The sequence below is a fragment of the Aulonocara sp. 'chitande type north' Nkhata Bay genome, linkage group LG5 (genome assembly GCF_057382095.1).
Source record: "Aulonocara sp. 'chitande type north' Nkhata Bay isolate Kocher_YH1m ecotype deep benthic linkage group LG5, A_spYH_male_GT1.1, whole genome shotgun sequence".
Classification (NCBI taxonomy): Eukaryota; Metazoa; Chordata; class Actinopteri; order Cichliformes; family Cichlidae; genus Aulonocara; species Aulonocara sp. 'chitande type north' Nkhata Bay.
Window position 1 is genome coordinate 16,464,222 of NC_141348.1, and position 24,550 is coordinate 16,488,771.

At 40.9% G+C, this 24,550-nt stretch overlaps 1 protein-coding gene across 1 annotated transcript in view; it reads left to right on the forward strand.

Moving 5' to 3' along the window:
• The window catches only part of suclg2 (succinate-CoA ligase GDP-forming subunit beta), a 102,819-nt gene that overhangs the window by 47,987 nt on the left and 30,282 nt on the right, over positions 1 to 24,550 (forward strand). Inside the window, exons 8-9 of the mRNA XM_086291662.1 lie at positions 5,507 to 5,668; positions 6,804 to 6,946. Coding sequence (XP_086147788.1) covers positions 5,507 to 5,668; positions 6,804 to 6,946 — 305 coding nt within the window. The remainder of the gene's footprint in view (positions 1 to 5,506; positions 5,669 to 6,803; positions 6,947 to 24,550) is intronic.

The following is a 24,550-nucleotide window of genomic DNA, read 5'->3' on the forward strand; positions in this document are numbered from 1 at the left end:
AACTCTTATGGGCTCTGAGTGGAGCATTAATGAAATAAAGTAAAGTATCATAATTAAAAATATATTGACATAGGTAACTTTGCATGACCGTTTGTAGTTTTTGAATTGATCAGCGTTTATTTCATATTTATTATTTTCATATTTATTTCATATTTTGCATGCGCACAAGATGTTCTGTGTAATCCCAGCAAATCTTTATAGGAAAGCTAACAACAAATAATGCTGTTTATATTTATAAATATATCAAGTATAAATGTTAAGATTTCCAAAATAATAGGAAGAAATAGTAGTTCCCAAGTTAAAAACGTTGCATCGGGGAATGCCCCTAAAGCACTTTAAAAACCACAAAAACAATTTAATTTATCATACTGTTCACTTGTTCTATTCTCAAAGGAATTATTTTCTATAATTGTGTCGTTGTAAACTGGCCTTATTCCAAATGCATGTGCTCAGCCAAAAGTACTTAACTTGGAATATGTCTGTAAGTGTCTCTGAATGGATGAAAGGGAGATTATTAAAAGGTTGAGCAATTATCATCTTCACTCGACAATGTTTATTGGAGTGAAGCTTAGCCTATTACACGCTCAGTCTATTGAAATTAACTTTCAGTAATTATATTCAAGATAAATTTATTGTGTCGTCAAGCAATAAATATTGTCTCTTAACTCTTTGTACTTCATGTATAAATGATCAGATGAGACACATGAGCCAAATGACAAACTGTAAAATAGTAATGCTAAATTTTCTAAGAAACAAGCAATGATTAAGGTGTTGGCCTTGATCAACATGTCTGACTTTGTGCTGCTGCAGAAGTAGTTACGGCTGCCACGATTAGTCGACTAGTCACGATTACGTCGACTATCAAAATCGTCAACGACTGATTTAAGTCGACGCGTCGTTTGAAGCTTTGTAAGATACCAAAAGACGCAGGAATAAGTAGTAGGATTTAAGAGTGTAATAACAGACTGAAACAGAAGATGGCAGCACTGCATGTACAAGGATGCCAGCTGCCGTTAAACCCCGAAGAAGAAGGAGCTGTGTCCCAGACAGTGTTGCCAACTTAGTGACTTTGTCGCTATATTTAGCGAGTTTTCAGACCCCTTAGCGACTTTTTTTCTAAAAAAAAAAAAATCGCTAAAATAAGACGTGAAAGCACGTATCGCTTTTACTCTCAACAAGCAGCGGGTGCTGTAACGCAGTCAGTTCTTCTTTTACTCTTTTACTCTTATGCTGTTTTGTGGATTACAAGGTTTAAAACTACTTATAAACACAGACACAAAGTAACTCCACCAGAGCGCCTATTTCGGGTCACTTTTGCCGGTCCAAGCCCGGGTAAAGGAGCAGGGTTGGAATTGTGACATTAAAAAAACAATAATTGCTAAAAGAAATTTAATTTGTAGTTCTAAACTCTAAATGCATTTAGGACGTTTTTTACTCACTTTATGAATCTTCCACGATGTTATTTCTCTCTCCAACAACATGGGTTACAATTAGATTAGCATGACCAATTATGCAAATTAGGCGATGACGTCATTTAGCGACTTCTAGCGACTTTTAGGACAACCAATAGCGATTTTCCTTACTGAGGAGTTGGCAACACTGGTCCCAGAATTCATAGCGCAGCCCAGCTCAGTTTCCAACAATGGCGGCAGCTAGTTAGTTTTAATGTTACTCTTATTATTCTTTCTGGGTCACAAAATAAACGTTTAACATATTTTCAGGCAAGAATGTAGCTGTGTAAACCTCAAATATCTGCTCAGTTTATCAGGACACCACATATTTTCAAAAGCGCTCCGACGTTTTCGGAGATGTCTGTTACCCACTAGCTCGATAGCTAGCCGGGGGCAAGGCTCACTAGAGCCGTGAGAACACCGGACTCCCGGCAAATCGTTTTCAAACCCACCGCGGTCTTTCGCTACTCAGGTTAAACATGATATATGAGTCACTTAGATAACTTGGAAATGTTATTGTTTGGCTTTTTTTTAGTGTTTTATTTGTTCCTGAGTGAATCTGTTTGGCTGAGATCAAAGTTATAGTTTTTACACAACTGAATAAACGTCAAGCAGACAGCTGATTATCAGAAGTGTGAGATGCTCCAGAATATACTCCAGTGTCCTGTTATATTTTAGATAGCAAGGAGTTTATTAAACTTCACTGAAACAATCTGCAAATTTCATTCAAATTTAATAAACTATCATCTTGTCTTTATTTTTAGTTAGCACATACCTTAAACACTTAAAGCTGTAAGCTAATGATAGTTATATAAGAGCAGATGCTGCTGGTGCAATAAGCTGTAGTTTTACGTCTAATACTTGCATGATCTGATTAGTCGACTAATCGCAAAAATAATCTGTGACTAGTCGACTATCAAAATAATTGTTTGTGGCAGCCCTAAAAGTAGTTAATAAAAAGATGGGATATTTCAGTCATTGAAAAGTGTCTTAGATTAGTAATTTAGAAGTACAGTCTTAAATCCCCCCTTATTTCTTTATATTTTGCTAGGATAATGGAAAAAGGGGTGCAATGATTTACTGAAACACGCAAACATCCATGGAAATACAATATATAAGGCAAAGAGAGAGTTAATTAAATTCTACTGAGCTTAAAACTCAACATTTGGTAAGACCAACTTTATCTTGAGCACAGCCTGAACTCTCTAAGCAAACCTTTCTTGGCATTTCCTGAAGTAATCCTCAGAAATAGATCTCAAAGCTTCTTGAAGGACATTCAAAGCTCTTCTTTGGATGTTGGCTGCCTGTTCAGTTCAGCAATGTTGCTGATTGGACTCCGGGGACAGTGACTGTTGTGTCTGGGTGATGGTGTTTCACTGTGTGTTTTCTCTATCCAGGTATATTTTTACTGCATTGACGGTTTGTTCGGGATCGTAATGTTAAAAAAAATGAAAGTGCTGCCAGTCAGATAGTTTCCTGATGGTATTGCTTGATAGATCAAAATTTGAAGTGAATGAAATACAGCCAAAATCATGACACAGCCTCCACTGTGTTTTACAGATGGCTCCAGACACTCACTGTTGTATGTTTTTCCTGACTTCCTCCAGACGGGTTGAACCAAAAATTTCAAATGCGCTTTCATCACTCCGTCAGCCCTGCAGCCGCTAATTTTCAGCCCAGTGGTATTTGGCCTTTTCTACCCCGTTTCCCTTCATTAAGAATTTTTGATTCAATGAAGAGTGGATGGATCTCAAGTCTGTTCATTTTCTTTTTAGGCTTGCTACTTCTTTTGTCCTCCATGTATCCAGTTTCCTTAATAATGCCAAGATACTCACATACAAGTTATATGAATCCACAACAGTAGTTCATCCTTGAGTCGAGTAACTTTTTTTTCATATACTTGAATGTATCATAGGTCAGTGTTAAAGGGCTTAACAAAACAAAAATTCCTCTGAAAATGGTCAGGTACAAGGACTGGAGAGAAAAGGCGACTTTTAATGGTTTAATGAAAAACTTTGAAAGGCCTTCAGAAAGCCTGGAGCACTATTGATCAAAATTTTTTTTAAAAATTACAAGAAAGTCTGTCTTCTTGGAGGAAAAAGATAAAGACATGATTCAAGATTTTTGCACAGTAGAATACAATTGGATCCAATATCTACCAGGATTGTTCAATTTTAAAGTAAAATACCATTTCACGGCCCCTTACTTTATTTGAAAGTCACCAAGAGCAGTTCACATTTCTGTCCTCCTCTCATTTGTAGCAGGCACTAGCAAACTGTTGTGTCCAGTAAGAGTAATGTAAGAGTAAAGTTTCTGCTTCTATAATTTCTTGATGTATTTTTCCTGTATGGCGTAATCCCTGTTGGAAGCAAGCACTTCCAGTCACACAGAAGAACAGAGATATGGGTAAATTTCAGTCACCTTGATTTCCCCTAGTGACAAAAATGGAGGTTAGCAGGAAAACAATTCAAGTGCTCATCATTCACATGAGAAGGCTGTTATAGGAAGTCACAAAGCATTATTCCAGCGCTTGTGACGCTGCCAAACGTTGGTTTTTGTTTTTATTTTTCTCTCAAAGAAATAAGAGTGATTGTCTTGTCTTTGGAGCTGAACACAGATTGAGTGTGATGTGTCATACACTATTACAGCGTGCTGAAGATGCATCACTTCTTTGATCCTTAGTTTCCTCAAAAAAAAGATGCTTGCTCAAAGTTATCAAACACTCACACGACAATGTTTTTGTGTGATTCGTTATGAATATTAATGCAGAAAATGAGTCCTTAAAAAAACTGAATTTATACGAGGGGTATGATTTTTTTTTTTTCTTTTTTTTTTTTTAAAGAAGGAAGACGCAGGTGTTGTGATTGAAGCAGGCTTTGTAGAAGGGCTTCACATTAACATCAGCTCATTCTTTGCTTCGATTTGTTCACACGTCGCAAGGGAGCACAGCTATTTTCTTGCAGGCTTTCGACAGACGTATTTGGAGAAGGAAAATTTCTCAAGGGTGGAAAATTTGTATTTTTTTGTCTCGTTTGGTAATAGCTGAATACATTTTGTAGATAGACTGCAATAATGGATGTGTCAAAACAGAACAAAAAGGAATTGTGTAGTGAGGAAAACGCTTCACCTGGAGGACGCAGCATGCCGACTCCCCAGTCCCAGGAGAGTCTGCCGGCTCCATGTGTCTTGTGTCCATGTATGTTGCTCATGTTGCACTCATAAAATATTTGCACATTTCAATATTTTCCTTCCTTTCCTCAGTTTCGCATCAGGATTGCCTGAATGTTTAAATGTAATTAGCCATTAAGTGGAATAGTTAATATTGAAGGTGCTATAGAACATTACCGTAGTTCATTTTAAAGCAAAGTGTGGAAAATACTGTGAGGCCTGAGACTGAAAACTGGACTGGAGAATATAAAGTCAGCACAAGCAGCTGGTTAGCAAAGCAAAAACTGGAACTAGGAGACGTGGTCCTCCATTTGGATGTCATTTTTATACTTTAGGTTTTGTATTAAATTAATTGAGCTTCAATATCGGGGTGAATTTGTTACCTTTCCCCCTACTTTCCTGGTTTTAATAATAAGCTGAGCTAACTGACTTCTGGCTCCAGCTACAAATTTAGCAAATAGACGTGACTTTTCAAATTCTCACCAAGACGGCAAATAACTGTATTTCTTTTGAATGTCCAGTTATCCCTTTCAGTTAGAGTCACTATTTAAGTGTAAGCGCTTCTACTAATTTGTTACATTATTAGTGTGCGGTATTTTCAGGTGGCTTTAAGAGTGTAGAGTCTTTGAAATACACACTCTTTGATGTGTAAAGGAAATGTCCATTTGCTATAATAGTCTTTTCCTTAGAGGCAGTGTCAAAACCACATACCTTAGTGAGCCTGAAATAATTAAGACCAGCAGACTGAGGGGACACCCTGGAGTTCATTACTTTCAGGTTTTAGAAATGGTAACTAGGTTTTTTTTTTAATGTCTGGATTCTGCTTCCTCTTTCTCACTTGTTCTATTTTTCCCCCATTGCTGTCTTTTACCCATCCCTTACCGTAGTGGTTTGCTTTGATGCTAAGATCAACTTTGATGACAACGCTGAGTTCCGTCAGAAAAACGTGTTTGCCATGGATGACATGACGGAGGCCGACCCCACGGAGATGGCTGCAGCAAAGTGGGACCTTAAATATATCGGACTGGATGGGAACATTGCCTGCTTTGGTAAGGAAGCGAATCTCTCCATCAGACCCGACACACCTGCTTGCACATACACCACCCAATAAAGGAGTTCTCCCCTCCTGCCATGTGGCTTTAATGTGTCTCTTAAGTAGAGTAAGCGAAAAGCTCAGACACAGTTAAAACTTAGTCAAACTAACGGCAGTCTGTGCTCTCCTCCAGTCCACATTACAAGCAGCTTTCTGAAGACTCCAGAAGGATTGCTGCCATAACCAATGCGTTCTAATTAGCTATAATCCACCCAGAAAGTCTCCTGTGAGCCAGATTGTTAGCATTCTCATTAAAGGCCCCCTCTCTTGTCATAAATCAAAGCTTTTACAGTGTACAACTGCACTAACAGGTGCTCTCACTTCTTACCCCGTAGCCTCATAAACACATTAGTTGTCTGTTAACACTTCTCCTCCATTCTGCACACAAACCCCATTCTGCATCCCCCGCTCCCAGGCTCTCCTAAAGTAACAACAGCTTTTAAGGCCCCGCAGCTTCCTTGAGAGCTCCGTAAGCCACCAAAGTGACAGCTGTTAAAGCGAATTTCCCTTTTATTGAGACCTCGGTTGGGGAGCTTGCCAGGACGCAAGTTCAGCTTGGCTAAACCAAATTATGTAGGACATTTTTGTGCACTTGGCTCCTGCACAACTCAGCAGGGCAGAGGCACAGGCAGTTGGCTAAATGATGACATAGTCCACAGTCCAAAAGCATAGCACAACCTCTTCTAATCAACACTCTCTTCTCTGAAGTCGGGAGCTGAGTTGTAATCAAATTTTCTCTGTGTTGCTTGACTTGAATGTTTCTGATTAGAAGATTTCCAGCAGATTCACTTTTTAAGTGTGGCATTTTTTTCCAGCTATTTGCTCGTATTTAGTGGATGACTTAGCACTGAATTCCTTTGCGGGTTATTATAGTTCATGCCATCTTTCCTTCAGTGTCAGTAATGTTACTTTAATTAACTCGTGTCTGCATGTATCGCACTTTGTTCTCAGGCACGTCTGTTTCAATATCCGAATATTAGCCTTTATTTAATGTTCAAATTGTTATACTTTAGCCTCAATTATCGTTAACACAAATATGTGAAAGTGCATAAAAACGAGTGCCTAATTATTACATTACATTGTCGTAACAGTGAATGGAGCTGGTTTGGCCATGGCCACGTGTGACATCATTGACCTGCATGGAGGAAAGCCAGCAAACTTCCTGGACCTGGGTGGTGGAGTCAAAGAGAAACAGGTGTACGAGGCTTTTAAGCTGCTCACTGCCGACCCAAAGGTAGGAACAAACTGTTAACAAAGAGGTTGCTTGCCTGCTTCTTGAACAGCTTGACTGTAACAGTTGAGTACATAAGCTAAATTGGTTACTGATTTTTAAAGCACAGCTTGGAAGAAAAAGCAATTTTACCACCTGTTGAATTGCGTTTGATATTGCAGTCATGTATTTTGTCACAGTACATTCATAAAGCTCTATCTGTCTGGTTAGAGCTTTGTCAGTGCAACTCATTAGTCTGGGGACCTTGGCATATGCCCATGTTTAACTTAGGAAAACAGACTCTGGGAGGCTGTGTGATTATATGCCATCATTTCAGTTACTGTGGCATGATAAATTGGCGCTCTGTATTCTGCAGTAACTGCGCTTGTAAAGAAAGGCTAAGACGTGCAACCGCGTGCGCTGTGAACACGCAATAACGGGCGCATATGCAGCTCAGATTTAATGCACATATAAAACTTTAAATGAAAAGCATGCGACAGAAATTCTCGCGGCTGTGAATGAGTGGCAGCTCGGGGTGTTTTACAAGTGATTCTGCTCCATGTTCGGAAAGCTAATAATTCCAAGCTAAACAACGTAAGCCTTGTAACGATACCGCAGTGCTGATTGTGTGTTGACAGTTATCACATCGCTAAATCCCTCACTGCTGTCACTCCTGTATCCCAGGAATGATCACGGGTTCGCTCTCTGGGGCGTCTCTACTTGGTTGTGTTGAATACAGAGTAGAATTAGATTGAAATTCAGTCCTCAGCTCACTTTTTTTAAAAAAATCTTTCTTTAAAAAAAGCACATGCTGACTTGATTTGGCAGTAAATATTTTTGAAGAATTAGCTTCGCATCTAGTTTAAAAAGCTGTCTTGCCAGCTGGAATTTCCTCAAATGGCTTTCCAGGACAGGTTACTAAACAATACAGCTACAGTACGCTGTAAGTGCATGTGATACATAGTCTAGTCTTAAAATAGATATTCTGTATATATTACACATACCAGAAAGCTTTATTTCATCTAAAGCTCATTCGAAACACTGAAGTAGGATTTTTCATGGTAGCAGTGTTGCACACCTTTTGTTGATGAATGTTAAAAACTTGCTAACCTTAACACTCCAGCAGGTGATACATTGCCTGACTCGAAAAATCCACTGTGTGATCGATTTTGGTCTCACAAAATCAGCCCGGCAGACTGTGGAGAAAAATAAAAATGAATATGGTGGTTAAAAAAGAAATGCAATCAACAGGGGAGATTTGCTGCTCTCTTCCCCTGAGGGAGCCACATTTTTATTATTATTATACCCTTTTAAAACAAGTTGGATATCTTCAAAGGCGAGATCAGGTTTTAGTCTGTATCCACTGGCCCCCTCACCATCAAACACTCCTCCTGTTCCTCTTTCTCTCTCTTTTTTTTTTTTGTCTTGGGTTGATTCCCCAAATCCAGATGGGGGAGTAGACCTGCTGCCTGTCCCTCCTGCTGCTGTGCATGGAAACGGAGACGGGAAGCTCCTCCCTAACAGGGAAAAAAATAGAGGAGGATTGACATTAAACTGGGTTGGAAGCACCATTAGCATTTCAACCAGGGGAGCTGAGAAACCTGCTCTGATCTGTGGAGGGAATGTTAATCATTTCACAATAAGAGCATGCTGCTCATTTGCATTTGGTTTTTCTTTTTTTCCTCCCCACAAATTACTACTCCCAAATATTTAAAGGATATATGAGCAGTAAGTAACAGTAAAATCATACCCTGGGTAAACGTGGATGGGATGAGGTGCTGAGGCAAAATTGATCGGCTCGGAGCGTCAGTAAATTCTGTTTTTCCTTATTTGCCTTAAACATCAAGGCTTCAGTGCTTATTTCCTTCAAATGCGCAGCCCTTTGTTTAGTATTTATTCAAAGTTTAGAGTCTCAGACAGCCTGGTCTACTTGCATTTCACATCATTATTTTTCTACTGATTTAAAAAAACAAAACCTTTGCTGCTTTTGCATAATAGTGTTGATAGAGTGCCTTATAGGAATGCTTACTTCCACTGGCACTGAATAAAATGAGTTTGGTAGCTGCTGTGAGGAAGGCCAGAAATGTTCTGTTGCATATGTGAAAATGTGTTTTTTTTTTTATTAGGAACCACTGCAACTTTTGAGTGCCAAGATTAAAATGGTTTATGTCCTGCGAAGAAAAAATGATAGAAGCCCATTCAGCAGGAAATATTACACTGTAATGACAGAGAGAAAAAAGAAGGGGAAAAACAGGTATTTTTGGGGTCCGTCTCTTCTTTCTGGCTTTCTTCCTCGGTTGCTTTTTCCGCTTTTGTCTCCCTCCCTCCCCTCTGTCTTCCTCGCGCTCTCTCCCTCTCAATCTCCGCTTTGATGTCTCAGGCTCATTGTGCTGAGAGGAGTGGATGCGACGCGAGTGTACCGCTGGCACTGAATAGCAGAGATGGAGCATGAGATGACAAAGGCTTCCTTTTCTTGTTTGCTCACTTCCCCAGAATCTACCCTTAAAGCATTCATTACCTTCAGATTATTATGTTGTGAATGAAAGGGGAAGAGAAAACCGATAAAATGGAGGGATACCGCATGAGAAGTGGGAACAAGACGAGAAAGAAAGTGGGAATGAAATTAATGCGAGAAAAATAAGCGAATCATAGAGCTGTATGTCAGCCCCCCCACCCCATCCTACCCAAGTGTGTGCAAGTGCGTGTTCGCGTTAACTATGTGAGATGTTATGTAGCTCAGCTGGGTCTACTAGACCAATAAGGTTTGTTTGAATTTAGGCCCCCGGCTTTTTTAACAGGAACATATTTATCTTCCATGCTAAAATAAATAGCTCCACTTTCTTCACATCCACGCGTGGAACAGTTTGATGACAGAATGCCTGAATTTATTAAGGTTTCCCTCACATCACCTGTAGGCACAGGAGCAGGCAGCAAATACCAACAGCCAAATAACCTCGTTATTGCCTTGCGCCTGTGCCGTAAAGAAGGTGGCAGATGGATGTTTTGTCCAACTCAACATCCATTTTGTTCTCCGGGCTTAAGGCTGTTTTCTATAATTTTTATAGGCTAGAGTAAATGATGACATTTTCCTAAAACACACTCTTGTTGTGGCTAGATGCCCGTATCAGGGCCGCCATTATATCAACCTACTAATTGTCAAGGCGGCTTATTTTGTGATTTATTGTGTCGCCGTTACGTAATTAATATTCTATTCAAGTAGGCCGAGCGTTTTCGTAATACTTTAACCTTTCATTCCCATATTCATGCGTCTCACTGCGAGTGCATAAAGGAGCCTTTTTCAAAGGTTTATTACAATGCGAAACATCTAAAGCCCTGATCTTATCCTCGACTACGGCAAACTCTGTGTTTTCAGATGAATGAGAAAGTAAGCACGTACGGCAGCCTGTCGGTAAATGAACATGTCGTGCTGACTCACGAGTGTGTGTGGGAAGCTTGGTTAACATTACACTGAGTTTGTGCATGTCATGTGTTTACAGATTAGCCTTTCGTTCCAAATTTACTGTAATGCAAACTAAAGTCTGCAGCAGAGAGGCAGCGCGGTGATCCTGGGGATGAATACTGAGGTTCTTTCTGTTTCTTGACCGACAGTTCCCAATTTCCATTTTACAATTTATGAAAACTACAGAATCCAAAGCAGTCCGACTTTAAAAATGAACTGGCTTTCGGTGTAGATAACGTCTTCCCCTTCCAGAATAAGGTGGTGTTGCGGTGTTGCTCGAAGGAGAGTTAAATTTTCAGAGTGAGCGAGCTGTCAGGGTTCTGCCGCCCACTCAGTTGTTTCTGCGTGTGTTCAAAGAGATGGCGATAAAGAAAGAACAAAAGTATAATGTGTTTAAAGTTGTAAATAATATAAAACTGGGAAATTACACATTTATGTATCAAATATGATAATAATGAAAACAGCTATTCCTACATTGTGACCTTAAACATACAGGCAGTGTTTGTTTCTGCGTCTTATGACAGATTTTCTTCTTTCTTCTTTGTACATTGTTACCTTTAGGCTTGTTGCATACTGCAGTAGTTTGTCACATCTCTGCGTTGTTTGAGGTGAAGCAGGCACGCTATGAGGTGGAAGAGGCACAGACGGGCACATTAGCATTAGTCAGCCGGGGGGACCCGCCTCTGAGGCAAAAACAAGAGTCGCGTACATATTCATTTTTTGGCGTTGCATAATCACACTGCCGATCGTGAAACATCTTTTAGCTCGCACTGGTTTGTGTGTGAGTGTGAAGGCAGTTTGAAATGCTGAGACTCACCTGTGTGTATGTAATTTCGAGTTTCTCCCTCAGAGAGCTCTCCCTCCATTCTCACTTGCTCTCTCCCTCCCTCTCGCTCTCTTTGTGTGGGATTATTATGCGTGTCGCTCCAGCCCCCTCATTGCCCTCAAAGAAAACTACACACAATTTTACCTCTTTCCAGCTCAGTGACTCTGCTTTAACTCACCTGTGGTTCCCCTTTAACCACTTTCCTCGTTGTTGCAGTGACACTCCCGAGCCCTGCCGGCTCTAAGCCCCATCTCACCCTCTACAGGGAACACACCACTATTACTACCTTTCCAGCTCTGTCTTATGTTATCTGTGAAACAGTCTTTACTGGTGTTATACACCACTACTTATGTGCTGATGTATACCCAGGCATTTCCTGTCTGCTCCTGCTAGTCTGTCATTTCACTAGTTCTTCTTGTGTTTTCTGCTTCTCCTTCTCCACCTTTTATCTCTCCTTCTTTGTGCTTCTTTCTTCCCAGCAGACTTTCATCTCACTAAATCCTGTTAAAGTCAATGTGAAGAGCTACCTTCAGTTTCATGCCTGCTAGTTAAATCCTGCAGGTGCCCAGGCACTGTTTCTCATCCCTGTATGGAGATGTCTGTACCCGTGTCCAGTGTGCTCCACATGTATGCAGACAGAGAAAAGGGAAGAGGGCTCAGGTCCAAGCCAGGTGAGCCAGAGAAATGTGTCATGAAAAGCCCATCATCCTTTCCTCACTGAAAAGAAGGAAAAGAGCTCTGTGTTACAGGGCTGTTTCCTAAGGGTGTTACAACACAGTTTGCAATGAAAACCACACAGCTCTTCCTGTCACTCTTAAGAAATGCAAATAGGTGCAGATAAATGCTTGTGTCGTGGCACAGCCACATCATACAGACGCACACACACGTAGTCCTCATGGGAGCCAAACAACTTTTAATCACAACAGTCACCTGCGATATTAGAGTCCCATGCTGCGTTATTTTAGTAGGAAAGAAATCACCTTTCCGCCTGGAGCCAAAGGCCTTTGGGAGATTCTGGTCCCCTGTGTTATAAACACAAGCAATGCGAGCTGGTGAGAAAAGGAGAGAAAGAAGAAAACAAGCTACCTCAGTAATGGGGTTCATTCCCAGTGTGCAGAGTATTACACAAGTACTAAATAGGGGGCCAGACATAAAGGGACGCATGCTTAGTCCAGTCAACGCACTGGGGCAGCTATATTGAGGCCAAGCTGCAGGAAGAGTGAGCACTGCTCGAGACAGGCAGACAGTTTGTGCGCTCCGAGGGAGCTGTGGCTCTCTGTTTTCCAGTTACTGGTTGCGTAGGTCATTTGAGAAAGCCTCCATCTCATATTGTGTTTTCCTGCAGATTTGCTTATAGTGCATTTAAGTCCCGTAGTGATGGATATAGGGTTAGGTTCTGTGTGCGTCTTTGAGGACCTTTTCGTCTCCAGCTCATTTAAAATCAGTGCAGCAATGTAAGAAGCTTCTATTATAGGCTAACCTTAGAGTACACTGACCCTGGCGATAGTCTGTGAAATGTATTCACCTTTTCTTTGCTATTTGAACATATAGTTTTTGAATGCATGTGCGTATAAATTTCAGTGCTTTCCATTCTGAGCTCCCAAGATTGAGGGCAAAAGTTCAAAACCCCTTTGTGCAGCTTTATAAAATACACATGTACAGGCTGAGGCAGCATGGGTGAACATACTTGATGAGACCTTACCTGTTAGGGAAAATATTCTAAAACACTTCTTCAGTAAAGACTCAGAGAAGAGAAACACACAGAACTTCTTGCTAGCAAGGGCAGCCTCCAGACTGAGACTCGCACTAAGAAACTGCCCCAATCTTTATTTATACTTCAGTAGGTGTGTGTGTGTGTGTGTGTGTGTGTGTGTGTGTGTGTGTGTGTGTGTGTGTGTCCTGCTGATCAAAGGGTCATGAGAGCACAAAAGGTACATCCTTGGTCAGGAAAGGGGGTAGTCTCCCCCACCCTAGATAACATGGTGAGGAAGTCCAGCAGTTCATCTATATGTAAAGAAGCACTTAAACTAAAACAGACATAGCTACGTTAATCCTGCCGTAAAACAATAAAACAAGGTATGAGCTCTCATGCTCCCAGACGTGGGGGTGCATTCCTGGGATGCACCCCAAGCCTGCAGCCTGTTAGAGATCACACACAATTAATTATATGCCTCTAAGTATACATGGTTGAATATTTCCTAATACAAATAACTACATGCAGTATTCTACCATATGCAAACTTATATCACTAAAAGATTATACTGACTACTAAATACAATTTTCCATTGACATTACCTCACGGCAGTATTTTAAGTTCAGCTTCCGAATTAACTTTTGGTGTTTCACAATTTTTAACATGACTTCTAACAAGAGAAGTCAGGAAGAAGCAGATGTTTGTTTTTTATCACATTTTTCCCCAATAGTTTTAATGAGTGCACCCATGAAACCAAGAGAATACATGTCACACACAGCAGCTGGTGTGTTGAAGTGTTGATTGGTAGAGACACGAGATGGCATATGGATTCATGCTTGTTTCGGTTTATAGAGATATATGCATTTTGTGTGTGTGTGTGTGTGTGTGTGTGTGTGAATCAATACCAATGTTGGCAGAGCTCTGTTTCTGTTTTCAGCTTGTGCATGTTTAGCTTTGGCTGTTAGCTTTACATTTGTAAACTGTGCTGCAGTTGTAACATGAGAGAATTGCAGATGGTGTCTTATACCTCTTTGCAGTGTGTTGGATGAAAGCAGTAGATTTATGCTTATAACCAGCCTAACTATATTTTCTTAATTTTCTCTATTTGGGTTTTGAAGCAGTTCAGGCTCGGAACAGATGAGGGATTTTGAGAGGCCAGTAAAGATCCCGTAACACTGAGATTAACAGTAAAATGTTAATACGCCCGGAAACACGTTAATATTATCCATTTAACTATTATTACTAGCCATATTAGCCACATGCTAAGTTATTATTTAGGTAGCAGTTGTTGGCAGTGGCTAACTATTAAACTATAACATTAGTGAGGAAGCTAGGAAACAAACAGCATAAGTTATGCCTGTCTTTAAGTCTAATAGAGGCAGTTAACAGGATAACGCAAGTATTTATGTGTATAAAGTTTAATGCTTTTCGTAAATTCCCAGAATGAAGTTGAGAAAAGTCTACTAGCAACTACAATATGTGCTTTACTTTTATATGTGTTGCATGAAAGAACAAGAGTATGATGATGAAATGCGAACTGCATCCAGAAACAGAAACTACTGCACAGCCAGCATGCTAACACAAAGCTAGCCAAAAACTCAGACTGACGTTAAAGGGCCCAGCAGCCTGACCCTGAATATCAACCCTAAATTTCCACCTGTACATGTTTCTACAGTAGGATCACTGTGCCTTTAAAGTTTCTCTCAGCTAGTTCTAATCTTTACTTGGTGTTTTTAGTTTTGCTTACTTACGTAAAAACTAAAAGAAAGCTCGTATGTGTGGCCTCATTAGGATTGGGATTTATGTTGGTGTGTGGGACTGTAGCCAAAAATTTATGTTAACTTGTACTTTTTTATTACAGAGTGCGTCTCAGGTCATTTGTCAGAGTAACATGGAAACAATGTAACAAATTACTTTCTCTGGTGAGTAATTAAGTAATATCCTGTGTCACTTTTATGAAAGCTAATGAGTCAAGTGTGATACATTACTTTTTTGAGTAACCCGACACTCTTGATCAGTACAAAAAATATGGTGCCCAGTCACCAGAAGCATACAAAATTTTGCCTTTTGTCAGGGTTTTTTTTTTTTTTTTTGCACAAATACTTCATATGTGGATATCTTAGAGTTCAGTTACTCTGTCACTGTCATTTACATTATTGTTTGTATTGTTCTAATCTTTATTTTTAAAAAGTGCCTTTTCCCTTTGCTTTTTTCACCTCATGGTATCAGAAAGAGTATCAACTATCAATAATTTTCTGGTCAGTATCAAGTTTAAAAATGTAGTATCATGACAACTCTGTACTAGTTTCTTATCTTAACCAGAATCACAGAAGTCTCAGAAAACGAGTATGTTGTAGTAGGTCGTATAAGCACACCATGCCAGAAGTACTTGACCTATTTGGACTTGAGCCTGAGTTACAAATGCATATCCTCTGTCGGCACGTTGATGCAGGTTAAACAAACACCGCGGGTCTGTCTGTGTGGTTTGACCCTCCTCTCCACCTGGGTTTGATGTGGGTCAAATGCTGCCCAGCTTTGGTCACTTTCTGTTGCTGTCTGAAGTGGAAAGAGTCTTAACTTTTAAGTGTCATTTACCAATTGGCTGAAGGAGGAGTGAGAGCACGGATGAGGGCAGAGAGAGAAAAAGCGATTTAAAAAGCTGGAAAGAAAGAGAGAAATTTTGCACACCTTGGTGTTGAAGAGAGAGGGAGGGGTGAAACGAACTTTTTCCTGCATGTAATTCTGTGTCATTTTCAGCCTTAACTGTGAAATGTGAAGCACCTCGCTCCTAGCAAGGATAATTTAAAGGCTGCTCCGTGAGTGGCTTTAATGCAGATTGAACGAGAGTGAAATAGATCTGTGACACGCACAAGCGTGCTCTCTTGAAAGCAGTATTGCGTGGGTGAATGTTGAGACAGGTCAATGAGATGTGAACTGAGAATGAAAAAGTCAAATGTACAGGCATGATGAATAAGCACAAAAATATATGCTTTCCACCACAGAAAAGGGATGTTTAAGCCGTAAGTGAAGAACAAACAGTACTTTTAGCTTGCCATCACCAGTGTGTGAATGTGTGTGTGAATGGGTGGATGACAGGTTGTGTAAAGCGCTTTGGGGTCCTTAGGGACTAGAAAAGCGCTATACAAATACAGGCCATTTACCATTTACCATTTACTCTCTCTCTTATTTCTGTGCTTAATTTGAGGGCTCGAACTGTCCAGACATGTACAATGGAACTGATGAGTTGTCAGATTGATTTGCCCTTCAGGGAGCTGTCGTCTTCTCCACTTGATCTGGGTTGGAACAGCACAGCGTGCTTTTAAAGACTCATGTCATTTTCCACAGCACCATCAGCAGACAACACTATTAACCTAACCATCATGTATTCAAGAAGACCGTGGATCGCTAATGTATTCACCTCATCCCAGCACCTTGACTTGGCACCAATTTGTCCCCTATTGAGACACACACACTCGTGCACACATGCACACAGAGACGAAAAGACAAAGAGGGAGACGGGTCCCATGGGTATGTCTGATTGAGCTTTCTCCTGTCTGCCATTCCTCATCTGAGGGAAATCAATAGAGGATCTGGGATTGGAGCTTGAGCTAATTGAGCTCTGCTCTCTCTGTTCTCTTATTGCTGCCAGGAGCATTTTGTCATCACAGCACCTGGTTCACACCACGGGGCCAGGGGGAGCTAGTCAGCGATCAGATAGGGCCTTTGGATGCCACAGGGAGGTGAGCTGCATGTGATTGAGCAACCTTGTGAAGTCAAGCACTCAGAGGAAGGGCATACCAAAGACGCTCTTCATTTATTTTCATTTGCTTCTTTGAAAGCGGCTTTACGTCTGCTCCTTTTCACCTGATGATAAAGGAAGTGGAAATACATTTTTAGTTTTGTAAAGTTTAATCATTTCGACAGTGATTATCACGTTGGGCAGATCCTTGTTAGAACTCTGTATCGTATTGGTCATTGCATCTATCTGCATGTATTTTACATCTCACTATTGGCTACAAAAAACTCAGAGAATAATTAAAAGGCTTCAAACTTAAACCTGTTGTCGTGCCAGTTTAAACCCCGATGCTTTTTCGCCCTGAATATCACAGCGTGAATGCAGCAGTTTTGTTGTGTTTACACACCACACAGGGTTTCAACATAGTCACCCACGATAATGGCTCAAATTAAATGTGGCATGCTGTTGCTAGCCAGTGTTCTCCTCTTCTGAGTGTTGAGTAAATGAAGATTTCTTCCATCCAAACCATCTGCTGTCATCACTCCACCCTTTGCCTCCTCTTCCCATCCTTCCATCTGTCCATGTTCCAAGACTTGAGAGAGTATGACCATCACAGACTTTTCCCTGTGCAGCTCTGAGAGACATTGCTGCAGAAATGTGACTCCCTCATTTCATGCTCCTCTGGCGCGTATGTGTGCACACAGGCGCGGGAGGGGGTGGATTATATGTGGCCACTCGAACACTCAGTCGATGAGATCAATCGTGCTCGGTGAGCCATGTATTGACACCACAAACACTGTACCCTCTCCTGCTCTCATGCTATCAAGGTGGAGGTCGGTGGTGCGCAGGTTAATTTCAGTGAAAGCTGGCGAAAGTTTGACGAGCAAACATGGCAGCTAGCTAGCTCTTTTTGGCTAGAGGTGACCAAAGTGCACCTCATTAACTGCAGTATGAGTCACTGTAAGATGCATCACTCATCACTCATGGAGATGCATGTACTTTAAAAAGGGCTAATATTTTAATAGCAGCATGTATTTGCTTGAACAAACTCTGAAATTTCATTCAGTTTACATTTTCCAGCTCCTGCAGGCTGCTGTGTTATAGGATTCTGCAGCTGAACACAATATTATCACACAATATTTTTGTTCAGTCGCATGAATGAGAGCTGAGATTCTGCACTTTAAGCATTTATTCATCATGAAATTGAAACTTGAATATGTTTTGGTACACTGCGAAAAATTGTGCCAGCTTCCAGAAATATGTGAACTTAACTGTCTTTTCTGGTCACGCTGCTTCTTTCTGTGCTGGATTTTCACTGCGGCTGGGGCTGAGGCAGCACCTCCATACACAGCAGACTAAAAATACTGAAACTGCATGAAATATCAACGCTTAGTTTAAGAATATGTTAGGTTATTTCTTTTGCTGTTGTGATATTTATCTGAACATATTTAATCTGCACCACTTTTTGTGTATGCATGTGGTGTGTTTGCCTGTAGATTTCATTCTTAGGGATTGCGTTTATTCTAACAAGGCCCTAGGCTCTGAATAACTCACATTAACCTTCTGATTTTAGTCAGACTTGGCTCTAAATACCTCCCCTCCCACTGCCCTCTCTGCTGTTGATGCCTCATGAGCTTTGACAGGGTCACAGGTTAAAACATCATCTCCTTTCCTCTAGCACCTCTATAATGTCCTCAGAATGAGCAACATTAAAGGACAACTGTTTTAGCTTCTTTGTCCACACTGTAAGTAAATAAAAGTAGGATTGTGCTAATGCTTGCAGTTTCAAAAAGAAAGCCACCCAAATTCTGAAAATCCCAAAGCATTTGCTCTTAAAATGCGGCGTCTTCCCACAGATGCTGTCGCTTCATAAACCGTTCCTGGATACACTATCTGTTTAGATGTCCTGTCTCTTCTCAGCGCCCCTGCTCGTCATGTTTCAGGTAGTTGCTGCTTTGTATGGCGAGACATGCCAGCAGCAGTACAGCGAGAGATTATTGTCACAGTAATTGGCTTTTCCAGGCCTGATTTGATACGAGCCTCTTGTCTGATCCACACACTTCTTTATTATCAAGCGTAATGGAAAGACGATGAGGCTCCCATAAAACGCTTGGCTCGTCATATCTCCAGAGAAATCGCCTCTCGCGTTTTGTCTCCATACTCCGGGTCAGGATAGATGGCCTTATATCTGTGTAAAGACTGAAAACCCGTAGAGGCGCACACACTAGCATTAGGCGTACTGGATCTGCACACATGAGAAGAAAAATGGTCTTTTTCTATACTTCCTGTATTAATTTTAAGGTAAAGTTACATTAAAGGATCTTGACATGGATAATAGTTTTTGATACCAATACCTAAACAGTTCTGCTATAGGTCTGATTCTTTATCACACATTTGCTGAGTTTGACTCAAATGGGACTTTAATGTCATTGTTTTGCTTTGTGCAGCTGTCAAATAACACAAAGTTTCTAGGAATATTATTTTAAAGGATAATTTAAACTGTGTTCTGGATTTCCATCCCTGTTTAGAAGTGCTGGTTGGTGCATAAGAGTGAGAGCATCAGGCCTAAACAAAAGCGCACATCACCCTCACCAATGAAATTAAACAAGTGCATGTGAATTAGATCAATAACTGGGTAACCACCAAATGATGATAATGATTGTCAGGCCAATACTGATGCTATTAGTATTTGCTCAGCAGGTGATGCTGTTTTTTTGTTTTGCTTTTGACTTTATTACTCCCTCTTCGATAACTAAAATACTTCATTATTATTGTTGTTGTTGTTGTTTAAAAACAGACTGGTACTCTGCTATCTGGATTTCACAGTGCTGTATGTGAAGTGACTCACAGTTTCATTTCGCTCCATTCTTGTGGCCGGCCCGCCTATCAAAACTCCGATCAGATAAACTCTGACAGATTTCATTTTCTTCAGAGGACAACATTACACTTCTACATGTTTACACAGCAAATTGTTGTGTGCGGTTTTATTAATGTTTAAAATCTCATATATTAAACCCTTAATTGCCATTTTGCTAGTACGCACTGCGGCACATTTCCCTTATCCAGATTTTATTGTCCCTGCGTTCCCCATAAGTGACAGCTGGTTGGAAGAATTTGCTATCAGATTGCATGATCCAGTTCAATTCCTGGTACTCTGTCCAAGCTGACATGACTGTCTGCTGCTGTGGCAGTCTGCCTTGTTCACCAAGCAGCAGAGGCAGTGTTGAACACGGCTCTCCTCCATTATTATCTCAGTCACTATCTGCTACTGCCAGAGGAAGATACAGATGGACAAGAGATTTTCGCAGGGAAAATGGAAAAGTACTGTGAAGGCACGGGAAAAATTTTTTTTATTTCTTTGAGATTGTTTGAAATAAAAATAAATTATTTCAGTTTCATTTCTGTAGTTTGTGTTCGGGGCTCAACTTTACCATTACCACCTGGTGAAGTCTGCTGGCAGCTAGGGTTTCATTTCTTATACGATGTCACATTCACACATTTTTAAGTGCTGATTCTACATTTTTATAGAATTTCCCTTCACTCACTGGGTTTTAAAGTCCCTCAAGCTGAGCATGTTTGCCATTGCTGTCATAGTGGATGCAAGGAGCAAGGGTTGCAACGGACTGAGACCAAGGCCACTGCATGCTCATACAGCAGGGAGTAGGCCTGCACTCAGAGCTCACTTTGTAATTTAAATGTAGTGGCAGGAGTTTACAATATATCATGTATATTGTTTATATTGATATACCAGCATAGTTGGATGATGAATTTACAAAAAGAGTTTCTTTATTTACACATCCAAGATATTGATGAGGAGAACCAACTGCTTGCTTACTGCGTAATTCTGATCTAAAGCAATCAATCAATCAATCAAGGCTTTATTCGCTACGTGCAGGTTGCCCTGCAGTTAAATAAGGACCCCCCCGACCTTACACACACAACACAGACATCACATGGGGATACAGGTCGGAGATCGGTAACAAAAAAACTACTCTGCACAAAAAAGCACATAAATGTCCACAGCACAACATTATGGAACACGTGACAAGCCACAGGGTCAAGTGGGGGGTGAGGAGTAATCCGAAGCAAACACAGCAGCCATCCTGCCCAGCGCTACCATTCCAGCGCGGGCTCAGTTCCCAGGAGGGAACAAGCATCGAAGGCGTTTGGAAAGGGAGGGGGGAATGAGTGTGTGCATATCAGTGTACATGTATATGTGTGCGTGTCCAGAGTTCAGCTGAGACGGTGTCCTTCATCCTGCTAGGCTAAGTAAACAGTCTTCCAGCCAACCCAGGTGGCCTCACATGGAATGGGAAGGAACAATCTAAACGCAGTCATTATCAGGGTGTTTTTGTTCGGCTCCAGCCTTGCGACCGCAGCTGGCGCCGAAAGGGTCTCCGCATGAAGTGATGGTGTTTTTTACTTTAGTGCGAACAGCTCATATGAATTTCAAAGCAGTTCTAACAGTCCAACACTGGTCTCTCAATCTCCCGTTGGAGAGCCGCGAGCTTCTCCGTGATGTTATCAAACTTGCGCTCTGTGATGTTATTCCGAGCGAACCCCTCCAAGATGTAATCCAGTCTGCACTCAGAGATCTTATTCTGAGTATTCACGGCAGCCGTAAGCTTCTCCAAGATCTTATCCGTGCTGCACTCAATGAGCCCGTTTTGAGAAACTCACGCCTCGTCCCATCGTTTCAATCCCAGCGGGCAGCCTTGTGGGGGTTTGAACAGCCAGTTCCGCTTTCTTAATTCTTCGATAAGTCAGGGCCAAGCCAGCTCCGATCAGCAAGAGCCCTGTTACCATGGTTCCGAATAGATAGTTAGATATCTTCATCACTCAGGCTCACCCGAGCTCAAACTTCTCGTTGAGAAAGGGGTGTCAATTGCATTTAGGGACCAGTTGATCAAATCCATAATTCCTCTTTTAGGTTTTAGAGAACAGACTGTGAGAGAGTGTTCCAGGGAAAAGTAATAAAAAACACGAGACTAGACAAGGACACAAGAGGCTAAGCAGGGAAGCTAAGGGAGAGGAGTCAAGAGCAAGAGCAAAAGCATACCACAAAAGCAATCAGCGAGCTGCTCAAGGCAACAAAAAAAGCGATGTTCTTCATGACAAAGTCAGTCACTTGATCTCAACCCAACAGATCAAATATTTCAGTTACTACAGAGGAAACTAAAGCCAGAGAGACCCACATATAAGCAGCACCTGAAAGTAGCTGCAGTAACAGACTGGAAGAGCATCTCAATGGAGTAAAAATGGCATTTGGCGATGTTCATGGGCTCTAGACTACAGGTGCTCATTAATAGAATAGAATAGAATAATCCTTTAATTGTCCCACAAGGGGAAAATTGGTTGTAACAGCAGCAAGAAAAACACATACACAAGCAAACAGGACACAGAACAGAAACATAGTTTTTTACATTTACATCATGAACAGTAGTTACCAAAAAAGAGTACTGTACAGTAATTAAAATAAAATGACTGCAAATGATTTGTTGTTACAAGCATACCTCATATTTAAAACGTTAATCTGTCCAAATACTTTTGAGCCTCTGAAAATGGCACACTACACCACAGTGATTGTATTCATAAACTGTTAATGCACTGTGTTAGTTAAACCCCTTGAATCAGTCTATATTTCAGTCACATCTTGACTGTTTGAAATCCACTGTGCTGGTGTGCAGAGAGAAAACTACAAAAATTGCGTCATTGTCCAAATACTACTCATGGACCTTGCACTGTGTATTTTTGGTTAGCATTAAACGAGAGGGTACAAAGCACTAACATACCTGGTTTTAAATGAATTGAATCAAATGCCATTGAAAAATATAACTATCTGAATCCCAAAGGGATGCACTCGCTATTGATCCACTGATATTTTTTTTCATTAGGCTTTTGTTGTGTGCTTGTTTCCTTACCTACAACAGATTGTCATTTCAACAGCTGTATGACACTCATTCTTTGTTTATTTGTTGTAGCAAGCATAGTGAGGAGTACTGGGAGAAAATGAGTAAAAGCGAGTCGGCGTGAAAAGAGCAACCAAATGGAAAGTGAGAAAGCGCAAAGGATGAGAAGAAAAGGAGGGATTGTGTATGTAGTGTGTAGAGGGTGGTAAAATGGGTGGAGGAGTGGGGCTGGGAGAGGAGTTCTAGCAGTGATTACATTGTCCATCAGGCCACAGGACGGCCTGCATCAGCCCGCAGGATTGATGTTTGACAGAATAATTAGAAAACTGTCGCAGCCTGTAATCACTGAAGCTCATCTTCCCGAAGAAGACTTCCATTCACTTTGTGCCACACATACACACACACATATACAGACTAGTGGGAACCATCTGTGGTTGACTGGTATATGGGACAGTGGGTTGATAGAGTGGTAAGATGGGAGTGTTCCTGTTTATTCTTAAGAAAGTGAAAGACTTTATCTGCAGCAGTGGAGACAGGAGGCGAGCGTGGCGCCTCACTCACTGGTTGGCTGACGGCAGGAGTGGGGAATGCGCTGGTGATTTTAAAGGTGCCGCTGGTAGGATTTATGGCATGGCAAAAAATGAATTAAATGGAGTTTTATTACAGTGGGTGGCAGAATGAATGAGATGTGGGACCAAGAAAAAAAAACCTCACTTTGACTATTTCATTCATGGGTGGATGACTGGTTGTGTGAAGCGCTTTGGGGTCCTTAGGGACTAGTAAAGCGCTATACAAATACAGGCCATTTACCATTACTAGTGTGTTTGCTATAGGAGTGACTAGATCTGCAATGCTAGTCAAAGTGGACACAGTGTATTTGCAGTAGCCCATAGTGAATGGTAGGACATGAGTAACCCATCATTACTAAGCTGTGACACACCAGTGAACATGCTTAAGAGTAGTGGATGGTAACTAAAATCTAATCACACCTTAACTGTGTTTCCTTAAAGGTACAGGTTTGCTTTTGCCTCTGGCATTTGTTCATAACACCAACAATTAATCCTTACCAAGTATCATAAGCTATAATGAATAAGGCTTATATTTAAATAAACACACCAGTGTGAGATGGAGTAATTACAGTGAACTACACTGAGTCAGTGGAAAGTGTATTGAACAAAGCACTCTCATTACAAGAACAATTTAAGCAGGTGCTCTGGAACTTTCAGCCCTTGCATGTTTTTTTCATTTAAGCCTAAAAGATGCATAACAACAGATATTGTAATCTAGTTATTAGATTGTAATAGATTATCTTGAAAGTTTGATATTGCTATTCAAACTCCCAGTTTCAATGCCTGTTGATGGTTTATTTATCAGCAGTATAATATTAAGGCTTTCCTTGATTCAGCTACATGTTGAGTCTGTGACAGCCCTGTTTTGCGATTATTGCACATCAACTAGCATTAGCGCCTCCAGGTAAGAGGTCACAACATTAAACATGTCATTCTTACACAGCTTTTAAACAGGCTTGTGGAGTCTTTCCCAGCTTTGAGTGAGGGGACAGGATACACTCAGGATAAGTTGGCATATTAAAGTTAAGTTAAAACTAGTGCTGTCAATAGATTAAAAAAAATAAACTAACTAATCTCACAATTTTCTGTTATTAATTGCGATTAATCTCAATTACTTTATTAATAGCCTGGCTCCAATTACATTTTTTTATTCTTTATATTTTAAGTAATTATCGTTGTTCACCGAAGTCCAGTGGTCTCCGGTGAGAGCGACATTCCTTACTTGCACAAGCTTGCTGGACTGCTGAGCCCTCTGGTCCCCATACAAAGTGTGCAGTCTCGACACAATGGTTCCTCTCGAGGGCAGATTGTAACACTCATCTCCTGATGCAGCACGAATGACTTCTCTCAGTCCATCATCTTCTACTATGCTAACTGGTCGGCAGTTTTTAGCTATCCAAACAACCAAGGAATTGGTTACCTTTTCTCTCACATT